General features: G+C 40.0%; 1 protein-coding gene across 1 annotated transcript; it reads left to right on the plus strand.

Moving 5' to 3' along the window:
• Positions 1-2,313: 2,313 nt before the first annotated feature.
• On the plus strand, positions 2,314-8,029 carry LOC117757662. Its single transcript, XM_034579000.1, has 5 exons — positions 2,314-2,817; positions 4,360-4,802; positions 4,845-7,203; positions 7,319-7,387; positions 7,524-8,029. Exons 2-5 carry the CDS (start codon positions 4,374-4,376, stop codon positions 7,547-7,549), a joined length of 2,883 nt encoding a protein of 960 aa, XP_034434891.1. The 5' UTR covers positions 2,314-2,817; positions 4,360-4,373; the 3' UTR covers positions 7,550-8,029.
• The last annotated feature ends 4,403 nt before the right edge of the window (positions 8,030-12,432 follow it).

Raw genomic sequence — 12,432 nt, forward strand, 5'->3', positions numbered from 1 at the left:
GTCCGTAAAGGTGAGGAGCAGAATCTTAAAAACAACGGGGTATTCGACCGGGATACCAATGAAGCTGCTGAAGGACAGGAGTGATGTTATTAATGGAGGGGGTTCTGGAAATGATGCGAGCGGCAGAGTTCTGGACGAGTTTATGGTTGTGAGAGACGGGCGAAGACAATTAATGTTACGTAAATGGAAGCATGCGGACTCTTAACCTGAGGGAGGGGGAAACTAAGGAATTACCAATGGTGAAGGAGAACTGTCTGATTTTGTTAAGGTGGATTTGGTGCCAACAAAGAGAAACTCGTTTTTTTCAGTGTTGAACACTATTATTGTTCAACCATGGGGAGACTCTGTTGGTCGACCTCTCCTTGACTTTTAGAAGAGCAACAGTATAGAGAGGCAATTCAGTTGCTGAAACATTGTTCATATTTAGCCCAGTTATAACCAGGTGTTGTCTGCTGGTGAGTCAGACAATCAAATGCTGAGTCAGTGCAAACCTGTTTTGTAGCTTTATGGCCTCTCTAGTTTTAGAGTAATTTTGTTTCATAAAAACTATAGTTTGGAGGACAGGCCTCGAGCATTGCTGCTGTACCAGTATCATTACTGAGCCAAGTTTCAACTCAGAAAATGCAGTGTAGGTTCTTCTTCTGTTATCAGATCATTGAGGAATGTTGTTATCTATTCATGAGGACGTAGGTGTTCCAAAAACAGCCTGTCCTTGAGGATGTTTGGTCTTTGTCAGGCTTGAGCAAAACTGAAATAAGGGCTGTGTTCATGTGTGTTGGTATGGTTCCTTTTATAGTAATCATGGAAAATGGTACTTTTAACTTTTGTTGAAGGTTAAATTAATGTGTGTGAAATGCTATAATGAGTAATTTTTCAGTTTCAGTTTTTTTCCCCTGTTTTTTCTTATGCGTAGAGTGCGAAATCAGATGTGCTCTCAAAACTGTTATGGCTGTTTACCAGAGTAGTGACGGTGAGATTTCTGGGGATTCGTTCATTTCATTAAAGGTCTGCTAGGAGTGAGGTGTTAAACTGCCACCTACTTAACAGGGCTGGGGTGGTTCCCTTCAGTCTTTTTCTTAAATTCTGTAAGATTTGTGGAACTGTTGGATAGATTTGCCATCCTCGTTTGCTCAAATACACACTATTGGCATTCATAATGTTTATGCAGGTAATTTAGTCATTTTCTTTGAAGTTGGAAGCATTTGTGTGGTATCAAATTAGGGTCACCTATATTTTGTGCTTGTGACGTAATGTTGTAGTTGTCAATCACCTTTTGTGCATGTGTTAAAGTTTTGTAGCTGTAGAAATATTTTGTATGTGTAATTCACATTTGTGTGTGAGTAGTTTCAGCCTGAGAGATGGATACACAAATCTCCTATCAATGCACGCGACCCTGAAGTTATTGCTACAAAAGATGAGTTAAAAATACATTTAGTCTGCAAAGAACAAATGTACAGTTGTCTACAGAATGTAAAGAACTGGGTCAGCTGGATTATGGTGAAAGAACAGAATCCATCTAACCTATGTTTTAAATGATTTTTGAATATGTAATTGCCTTTTAAGTTAATAGGGTGAGCTATGCAACAGTTGCATAGTCACACATCCAGCAGATATGGAGCAACAGTTGTCAGTGTCATTTGATACATTGGTATTTAACATGTAGCAGAAATTTTCTATAAACATGGACTCATCCACATTCTAATTTTCCTTTTTTTTGTTTTCCTAGACCTGAGAAACGCTGAACTGAAGTCATCAATTGAAAGATAGCTCTCCATGCAATGTGGTCTGGATGTTCACACAGCCAAGACAGAGCATACCCTGCTGTCCAACATCAGTGTAACAATGTTACACCAGCACCAGTGGTTCACCCAGCAAATGGAATACAAATCAACATGGTAGCCCCTCAAGATCCTGAGGAGCTCAGAGTCGTTGATGGTCCAGCTCAGAGGCAGCAAGACGATGCACAATCAAGGCAACATTTCCAAAGTCTCCACCACAATGTAGCAAGCACTGGATACCAGCACCCAAAACCTGGGGACAGTGAATGGACTTCTTGGAATAGTTGGCACCAACAAAGCAGAAAAGCTAATCCTGACTATAATCCATCACTACATGACACTGCACAAAGCAGCTGCGCTAATGAAAACACTGGGAGACAACGTCTTTATAATGGTGGACAAGATGAGGAATGTATTGGGCAAAGTCTTAGTAGATATTCCCAGAAAGGGTCATATGTGAACAATAATGCTACACTGCAGCAAAAACATTTAAGTTATGCCTTTTCAGTTGGTACCAGTTCTGTAGCACCTCAGAGAAAGACCGTTGGAGACACAGCAGAGACACTTCCTTTAAGGGGTCAAGGGTATTCTGGGCCTCTGAAGCAAACATCTAGCCCACTGCAATGTGCCTTGCTGAAAGGAAATTGTCGGCAAGGGAGAAGTTCACTGGATGCTCTCAGCTATGAACAGATTGGAACACAAAACCTATTACATTCAAGAACTCCCCGGTACCAGCAGCAGTTAACTCGTCCATCACCAGTGCAAGAAATAAAACCACTTACAGATGACGAAATACATGACTATATTGCGAAAGAGGTTAAACAGTACAGAAGAACCCAAAGCACTGGAAACCTCCCCACATCCTCTGACAAAGGGACACAACAATATGTAGAGGTGCAATGTGTCAGCAGTGCTGAGCTGGGCATTGCTGCACTTGGAAAAGCACTTCCACTGGCCAGTTCAAAGGGCAGCAAAGTAAATGCTGAATTTACTCCGACAAGTGATTGTCCTACAGTTCCATCAGAGAGACATTCAAGAGGTACACAAATCTCTGTAAAACACATTTAAGATCCTAAAAATGAATGTGTTGACAATATTGGCTATGTAGATTATTTTAATTGATACAATGGGTCACTCTGTTACTAATCATCACAATTTTGGGTTACACCTTCACAGATCTGAATGGAATTCGACATGATTGGTCACATAAGAAATCTATGGTACCGAAATGTCATGTTTCGGATCCAAATTAAGGGAGATATGGGCTAACTAAATTTACACTGTTTGGGGGGCTGACTGTCTGGGCAAATCTCCTTTTTAATATAGGCCTCAGAGTATATAATATAATATAAATATAAAAAAAGTCAGCATTTTAAGTGATTATAACGTTAAAATTGATTTTCAAAAATAACTTTATTGTAAAAATCTCCATGTTAGCTTATTTCATCAATACCCAAGTTGTTGGTGAGATAGCATTGTTTATATGAAGTAGCATCACATCACTAATTCTTTACAATGATGTTAAACAGCAGTAAGTTATCAGTGCATGGTCAGGCACATGCAAAATACTAATGAACTCCATTGTTGATGGCTGGATAGTGCCTACTGATGTCCACTGGACATCACTGGATAGTGTGGGTGGGATCATAATTTTTAAGACGAATGTTAATTCCATTTATTCCAAAACTACTCTTGCATTACTATTAGAATGATGAGGTGATAATGCGCCCCTAAGAAGCTGTGGCCTTTCTTAATTTCTACTTAAGTCTTTGATGCCATGATTTTGTCTTTACTCGACATTGTGTATGCTTGTCCTTTTACATGTTAATCTACCACTATCCTGGTGGTCCATCACAAGTGTATTGGTGAGATATGGGAATGTGTATGATTGAGCGGGTCCATGAGGACCATGCATAGTCTCTTCAACACACCCCAAAATTTCATAGGAAATACAAAATGACAGACTTCCTGTTGGGTTAATGTCATTGTACCCAATAATTTTGTTTGTACTGATGAGTTAAACGTGCACTGTCATGCTCGGCCCTAATTCTGATTCCAAAGCACTATCCTAGTGGTCTGGGAGACCATCAACAGTGATTGATATTTTGCATTGCCTGATCATGCACTGATCTCTGTGCTGCTGTTCAACAACATTGTAAGGAATTAATGATGTGATGCCACTTTAGACAAGTAATGACATCTCAGCAACAACTCAAAAACCAAAGACTTATTTTATCTGGAGGTCTTGATAGCATTATAAGGTAACTTTGATCTTTTTATTGATTTTGAAATGTAGGGTTTTCTGCAATTTTAACTGTTAGAATCACTTACAATGCTCTTATTTCTAAATTGGGGATTGTATACTCATAAACGTGGCGCTGAAAAAGGGCTTTAAAATTATGATGTTTATCCCCCATGACCTATATTAGGAAAATACTTGATCACTCTTCGTTATTCATTGACTGTCTACTGTCTGTAGAAAGTGAAAAAACATTGCTGAGATTGGCATCTTTTCTAAAGTCATACTGCAACAGAATGAGAGTGGCGATATAAATAACGTTCTTCTCTTTCCTCTCCACAGACTATCTACAACGTATGAGGACAGTTGCTGCCACCGGCACAAAGAATGACGACAAGAGTCCAGTAGTTCTCACATCAAGGTCTGGAAGGACTTTGAGTGAACGGACTGAGAAGGAACACTGCAACAAGCCAAAAGAAGAATACACATCTGTGGAGTTAAATATCAACAGGAATTTGGAGGAATTGCACAAGGTGACTGGTGTTTCCTGGTCTCCCAAACACATGACGGTGAAAGAGGAAGGAGATGCAAGGCTAAAACCAGTTGACAATGTGGGTTGGACAGTAGACTTGGACAATTCGCAAGGTGTGACTGATGTCTCTGTAGATCCTCAAACCAGGCACAGTTCAGTTATAACTGGAAACAAATTACTTGTACTCGATGAAAATCAAGACACATTTCCCAATAGAAGGAAAACCTCTGAAGATCAACATTGTCATATAACGGATCAGGAAGTAATTGCACATCCCATGGTTACTTCATCAGTTGATCAAATTCAGATTCATAGCGTAATATCAATTTCTACAGACCAAAGTGAACTGCTGTGGAACCAAGCAAGTCATCAATGTGTGATGGAGGATGCACGTTCTGTGCATTCACAAACAGATTTGTGTCTAGAAGTTACTGGAAAAATTGCCAACGTCCAAGAACTGCCCCTCCTTCCTGAAAGCAAGAGTCTGGAACACGATCTGAAACTTTTGAAAGATCCAAAATATGAAGACATTTCAGATTATGAAGACGTGTCACAGGTGATGACAAAACTTCCAAACACAGAGCATGAGAAATGTAGCTTCCTGCCATGTGCTGAAAATCCTCAGTATGAAGATATAAGTGAAGATGAAAATCCAGAGAAGAAGAGATTGGCTCAAGAGATATCTTTTCCAGAATACAACAAAAAGCAGTCACTATTTGAAAATGAAGGCCATGGACATGTGCAGGGTCAGGCTCAGGTAAAGACTGAAAGCGTTTCAGAAGAGAAGCAGATTTTACTGGATACAGCACAACTCTGTACTTGTCCATGTTTTGTTGAAACTGATGATGGTTTTGAACATTTATGTCCTAAATGTGACAGTGAGAGACAACTGGGAGTGCAAACAAACCACTCATTTTCATGTAGTCCTTCCTATGAGGATTTCAAAGATGGAGATGAGAGTGACGATCAGATGGATGACTTCATAGTCTTGCCTATAAGCATCACAAACATTATATATGAACCAGAAAATGAAATCCAGGACATCCCAGAGAACATTGTGCAAGATGACAGTAAAAGTGGAGACAAAGATGGGCACGGTGACATGATTCCAACAGACTGTCCAGTTCCTAAACCAGTAGCGGCTTCTGCTATGGAGGTATTTGACACAGTTAAGAGCTTTCTACAAGCTAAATCTGCACAATTTGTGAACAGTTTTGAGATGGCATCAGGAAGAAGCACACCTGAACATGAAATGGTCCTCGAGGGAGACACACATACACCTAACAGCAGCACGTTCCACTCTGAGCCTGAAGACAGTAGTGAAACAGACGACAGCTGTGATTACTCAGCACCTCTGCCTCCAGAGACAGACGATTATGCATCTGAACATAATGAGGCTACAACTGTGCAAAAAGGTCGAAGCAGGCGCCCTGACAAGGGGAGCTGTATGGAAGAACTTAGCAAGTTGATTGAAGCCAAAGCTAGCTCAAAGAATGTCCAACTCAAGACCATCAGACAAACGTATTCAAAAAAACCAGACATAATAATTGTTGATTCTGACTCCGAGGATGAAAGTGACCTAAATTGCAGAAAGAAAGCTAAACGTAAGAGATCACCCTCTTCAGGCTCAATGGACTATGGAGATGCCCCATGGGGTCAGCAAATAGGACATCCACCTGAAACTTTGGACAGTCTGCATCAACCCGTGAAAGAAACTGCAGACTTGCCAGTCCCGCAGCGTCCTGAGCTATCGCATAGTACAGCAACAAGTGGGCAGCACCTTGAAAATAAAGCTGGTCTTAAGCATGTTCAACAGGATACCAACAGGAAAAATATCGAAGGTGTAATTATCCTTGACTCTGACACGGAGGATGAAAGTGACCAAAACCACAAAAAGGAGAACAGCAGGAGATCTATCTCTTCAGGGTTTGTGGATAGTGCCATTTCATCGTGTATTACACAAAAGAGACATTCACCTGAAATTGTGGACAGTGAGTATGGACCTACTAAAGAAACGCTCCAAGAAATGAGGTCATCTGCTGAACGCTCTGACCTGTCTCTCTGCGTAAAAAATGCTGGACAGTTGATTGAAGCTGAAGTTGGCTCTGAGTATGTTCAACACAAGAGTAACAAACCAACAACCTCAAAAAGAGTTAAAGTTTCCCTAGAGTCTGACAAAGTGGCTAAAAAAGACGATCAGATTAGCAAAGAAAAGGCAACAGAGAGAAAGCCCCCATCAGTCCCAAAAGACAGTGGTGTTATATCTCATCAACAAAACAGACCGCCAACAGAAATTGTAACCCGCCTCTGTGGAACTGCCAAGACAAGGCCTCGAAAAACCATACTATTATCTGAACAGTCACCAGAGAAACGGCTTCGGCCTGTGGACAAGAAGGCAGATGCCACCTCAGGTACTTGTGCGATTCCTCGCCTTTTGGTTAAGTCGGTGCACAATAATAACCTGAAACTTTCAAAAGAACGTGTGAACAGGCAGGGTAAAGATGAAACCCTTGCTCCAAAGACCCCTACAGCAACCAGTAAGAGGAAATGGAGGCACAACTCCCACGAGTCTGCAACTCCCCTGATGAAGAGGGCCATGTCTGAAGCGAAACATTTGACCAAGGCCAGAAATCGAGACATTCAAAGAGACCAAAGTGCGTTGTATTGACATTTTTTCAATGATTTTTCCATAAATTCATCATAATCACATCAAGTTATTTCTAATGTGCCTGATGTAAAACTTTTTCGTGATCCTCATTCTTACTATAGGATCCAACGTTGGTGTTGGTTACAAATGGTTGGAGAGCAGGAAAAAGGGGGCAATGCTAACAAAGAAAGGTGATTTTCCTTAACATGATTTGCTCCATGTATAAAAATTGTTTTACAGCCACCTGATGCACTGTACAATGTCACCAGATTTTTGTTATTTTGAGATGCAGTTATAATCTCTCGTTCTCTGCCGTTTTTACAACAGGTTCCGCCAGCGAGAGGAAGAGGTAAAGATCTCAAAGATCTATCATTGAGGAGAACGTTCCACTGTCCACTCTTGTTCCAATGGACAGGTTGTTAATAACTGTTGCTGTATATGATTCTGTACGTAAATTTTGTATTTTAATGGTGTGAATGCATGTTTACACAAACGGTGTCATATGTTAGTATTTAAAATATCAGCTGTTTGTGGTAGTGTTGTTTTCAATCGGAAAGAAATTCTCTTTTTCCAGCTACCTCACAATGAAGTTTCTCCATTTACTTTAGTGTTTATGCTCTGATTACAGTTTGAATTAGAAGTGCTTGATATTTTAAACACATTTTTTTCCCCATATAAATTTATAAAGAGATGGATACATATGTATATGATCCTGTTCTTTTCCCCCTTTTAACTTGATATTGTTTTTGTACTCAGCCGTGGTTACATTCTGTAGGCAATGGTGTTATCTTTAAAATGTTGATGTCATAAAAGTCTTGCAATGGCTCAATTTCTGCTCGTTTCATGTGTACTTTTATTTAACCACTAGATAGACTTTGCAGTGTAGATTGCACATAAAAGTGATCTCCAGTTTTAGATTCTGACATCGGATTGGGAACCGGAGTGACGCTAGCTATATGGCTGTTTTCACTTTGGTTACATGTTACATCAGCAGCTGTAAAATTGTGGCTCCAAAACAGAATAGACAATTTGCAAATTCATAGTTGTATAAAGCCCCTTGAGATGCAATTGGAGGATTCCAGGCTTTAGACATAATACTGAACTTTAATCAGTTGTATCCGTAGGCCTTTTGCTACAGTTAGGAGAAAGCTAAACTATTAGTGACATCTGAGATAACAGTAGCCACTATCTGGCTGCTTTCATGGTATTTTGTTTTTAATTCTGTAGTTTTATTATTTAGTTTTTTTTCTGGGGAGGACGGCCGAAAGAAGGAAGAGGAGAGAAAAAACAGGCCAGCTTGTTGTAGTTGTCTAAACTTCCTCATCTTTCGCTTCTCTATTTCTCTTCCTCTTTTTCTCCTCCTCTTTAAAAAGAAGATGCACGTTTACTCCATGGGCCCTTCTTCAGTACATTTTCATCCAAATTTTTTTTTTACAATGCACCCAGCCTGTTGTACAAAATACACTAAAAGTGCTCATTCCATTTAGTTATATTTTTATAGCACCTCATCACAACAGCAGCAATTATAGCAGCAGCTCTGGAGTCAGATATCTGCAGAAATTTCCTTTTTTGGAGCAGCCTTTGAGTTCTCGAGGCCTTTGACTCTTCTCCCCTTTGCAGGTGCTCTCCAAAAGTGACATCCTCATTTACTTCCTCATTTCATAAAAATGGTTTCAGTTTCTCTGGCACATTGTCTTTATTATCACCGACACAGCAGGACTACGGGACCCTTAAGGGGACAAAAACTTGTCCCCTTACTCACCAGAGAGTAATGTGTGTGCAGGTGATACCTGTCAAACCTCTGTGCATTTTGGCTTGCTATGAGTCATATGAGTCTGTGGAAATGACAGTACAGGAGTTAACTCCGGTAAAATTGGAAAGATTTTCACAGATTCAGATTTTTCTGAAACACATGGGAAGCCTCCCGCCGATCAGAGCAATGTACACAACCAGCTACAGCTTTATTTCATCAAATGGAGCAGAAGGAAAACCATTGGTCTCTATGTACAGACAAATGAGTAAGGATCTAAGTGCAACGCTGAAAACATACCACAAAAATGGGTGAATTCGGGTCATCTGGTACATTGGGTAATGTGGGTCTTGTTTATTTTATTTTCTCACTGTGAACGGCCCTGCCTAACTGCTGAGATGCGGGTGTGGAGGGCAGTTCCTGTGTTTTCCTGTGTGTCTTTGAAGGTATCAGGAGAGTGCAGGGGTGACAGCCAGCTAATTCAGAGCACCTGCGCCCGAGCGCTCCCATTGGATAAAAGCCCGGCCTGGCTTTGCTCTCGCTCCCTCACTTGGACTCATCCCGGCCACGTTTTGCCTTTGTTTGACCTTTGCTATGCTTTCACACACTCACATCTACATAACTGATATTACCGACGTACACACTCCACATTTATCCTTCCTTCTTTGGTTGTTTAATTTACAATAAATACTTTAAACTACCTTCATTCCTTAAATGTCATTTAGCGGACGGTTTTATCCTTAGCGACTTACAATTAGTGCATTCAACATCTATGAGGGGCCATTTAGGGGTTCAGTATCTTGCCCAAGGACACTTCGGAATGCAGACGTGGAAGACTGAGAATGGAACCACCGACCTTCTGCTTGGAGGACGACCACTGTAACACAGCCACACTCATGACCTGAAAGCCGGGTTATGTTCTGTACATTGGGTAATGTGGGACAGTCTGTTGATTTTGTTTTCTGACAAAACTTTGGACTTTTACTACAGGTTAGCATGGATATCATGTGACTGAAATCACATGACTTCATGGGGGTAATATCACAGAAAGGTGCAGGACAAATGTCAATCAGACGCTCCCCCTTGGAATTGCATGACAGGGTCAGTGACAAGATTAATGTTAAGGATATGAATCTGTTGAAAAAAAAAGACAATGTTTCTTATTGTTATTGTCGTATATTTAAGCAGCAGTGATGTTGAAGATGATGATGAAGGAATCTCCGCGGACACCGTTCTTGTTTGTATAATAAGGTTTATTACACAGAAGTTACAGGTCAGGACAGGTACCTAGGTATACCCGGAGACGTTCTCGGCCAATGAAGAAGTCCACCTCGCCGGTGCCAGACAAGCCTTCATATAGGGAAGTTGTTTCCGCCCAGGAAATAAGATAAAATGACGTCATACATAGGGGCCTCTAATACAAAACATGCTTCCTACTTAAAGATGGAAACCCCTCTATCTACTTCCTACTTAAAGATGGAAATCCCTCTATCTAACAGGTCAAAGAGAGTTTCTCCAGGTCAAAGAGAACTTAACGAGTATCATATCGAATAATAATTAGATTCATCTGAGAGCCAGGAAACGAGGGGCCCCCTAACCATGAACATGTCATTAACGAGGGGCCCCCTAATCATGAACATGTCATTAACAATCTATGTTAGCTGAATATACCACCACATTATCAAAGTATGTTTGTGATGCATTCAAGCAAAAACACATGCATTGAGTTGTTGAAAATGTGTTTTAGGTTGTTTTTTTTCAAACATTTTTTAGTCGTTCCACTTTATCAAACATGATTGATAATGTGGGACAGCATGCTTTGGGTAATCTGGGACAGTCATTTATATTCTGTAAATGGAGAAATATGCATTTAGGGACTTACTAACTTACTGCATGCATATCGACTGCAGATGTCAGACAGGAGTTAATGGTAAATACAGTCTGTCTCTGTCTGTTTAAACTGATTGTCTGGTTAGCTAACTAGCGCATGAGCAGTTATCTCTCTAGGACAGAGATGATCCAAAGAGCACAGAAGAGTCTGTCCTCTGATCTGAAGCCAATGGTTTCATGAAACGTGGTGAAGACGATGGGCTGATCGATGATGATGGTCCCTGCAAGGACTGTTAGTTCCCCATGTAGCCCCAATATAATTTTTTTATTTTTTATTAATTGTTATTGTTATTTTTGCTTGCTGTTGATTGAATTTTAATTGAGTAAAAAAAAATGCGATACACCTTTACTTTAATGTTTTAAATTAATATGATCCTTTATTAATTTAAGATGGAGTTCTTTATGACAAAAAATATTTTTTACATTTCTATGAATAACATATTTAATAGAAACTTTGTACTCAATGTCCTTCTACTCAATTAACATTCCTTCACCTTGTGCACTGAACATTCTAGTGTTCTATCAGTCGAATGAAAAACAAATCCCCTTAGCTTTGCAGTGTATTGTTTATACTTTTTTCAGTACATGGGTGGAATAGACTTTGTATATTGCAATTTTGAATGCAGCTCATTAAACTTTCTGCCTTCCAAAAAGTGAAGCAAACTTCCTGGACCCACCCATTTATTCAGATCCACACAAAAATTGAATTGGTACTGTGATGCAAATTCATCTTGAGATTTGAAATAATGAAATTCTCAGACTGGAGTTGCCTTTGAGTCTTTATAATAGTAAGCTCTGCAGAGGTTACACAACAAGCACGGGTGCTCAAAGTGGAACTGGCCCCAAGTTCACAAAAGCCAGAACTTATACAAAGAGGCGTTTCATAAGACATAATATGAAAAAAGACATGAAAGACATGAGATCATCATCTGTGTCTGTCCGTCCGCTGTAGCAGTTGGAAGAAAACATCACCAAATAAGGGCATACACCCTGTTTATCAAGGTCATAGCAGTGAGACACAAACCCAAATAAGGGTTCCATCCTGTCAGGTAGACAGTATCACAGCAGTGAGACACCTGGTCAGGGGGATTTCCAATACCTTAGACACTGGTCAGTTGAATTTTCCACTACAGTACTTTCCTGAAACATAACTGTATCCTTCCACCAAATTGTGGTAATCTGTCCAGTAGTTTTGCGTAATATTGTTTACAGACAGACTAAAACATAACCTTCCTGGCAGAGGTAATAATTCATGGATCTTGATGAAAAAAAATCTTTTTTTTTTGAGTCTGGGATATTGGCAGATTCAAATGCCTAGAATTACCGCACTGCGGTTGTATGCCTCCGCCAACCAGTGTACTTGCCGTGTACATATTTCTAAATACTTCCCCCCCAGATTCATGGTTCTCTATGCAGTTACTGCTTGAGATGAATGACACTAAGACAGAGAAGACAGAGTCAGCTGGTTTCCACATTTATTTTCTGTTAAGTCATTAAACTACTACTACATGTATTTGTGTGCTGTTTTCTAAATCCAAGCAAATGTGGAGATACATGAAAATACCATAAAAAAATGGTCAAACAAAAAGGCCAAAA

This window comes from Hippoglossus hippoglossus, chromosome 23 (genome assembly GCF_009819705.1).
Source record: "Hippoglossus hippoglossus isolate fHipHip1 chromosome 23, fHipHip1.pri, whole genome shotgun sequence".
Taxonomy (NCBI): domain Eukaryota; kingdom Metazoa; phylum Chordata; class Actinopteri; order Pleuronectiformes; family Pleuronectidae; genus Hippoglossus; species Hippoglossus hippoglossus.

Coding starts and splice junctions, on each gene's coding strand:
- LOC117757662 (XM_034579000.1), top strand. CDS start 4,374: ATGAGGACAGTTGCTGCCACCGGCACAAAGAATGACGACAAGAGTCCA. Junction 4,803..4,844: donor ATCAACATTGTCATATAACG/GATCAGGAAGTA, acceptor ACTTCATCAGTT/GATCAAATTCAGATTCATAG. Junction 7,204..7,318: donor AGACATTCAAAGAGACCAAA/GTGCGTTGTATT, acceptor TTCTTACTATAG/GATCCAACGTTGGTGTTGGT.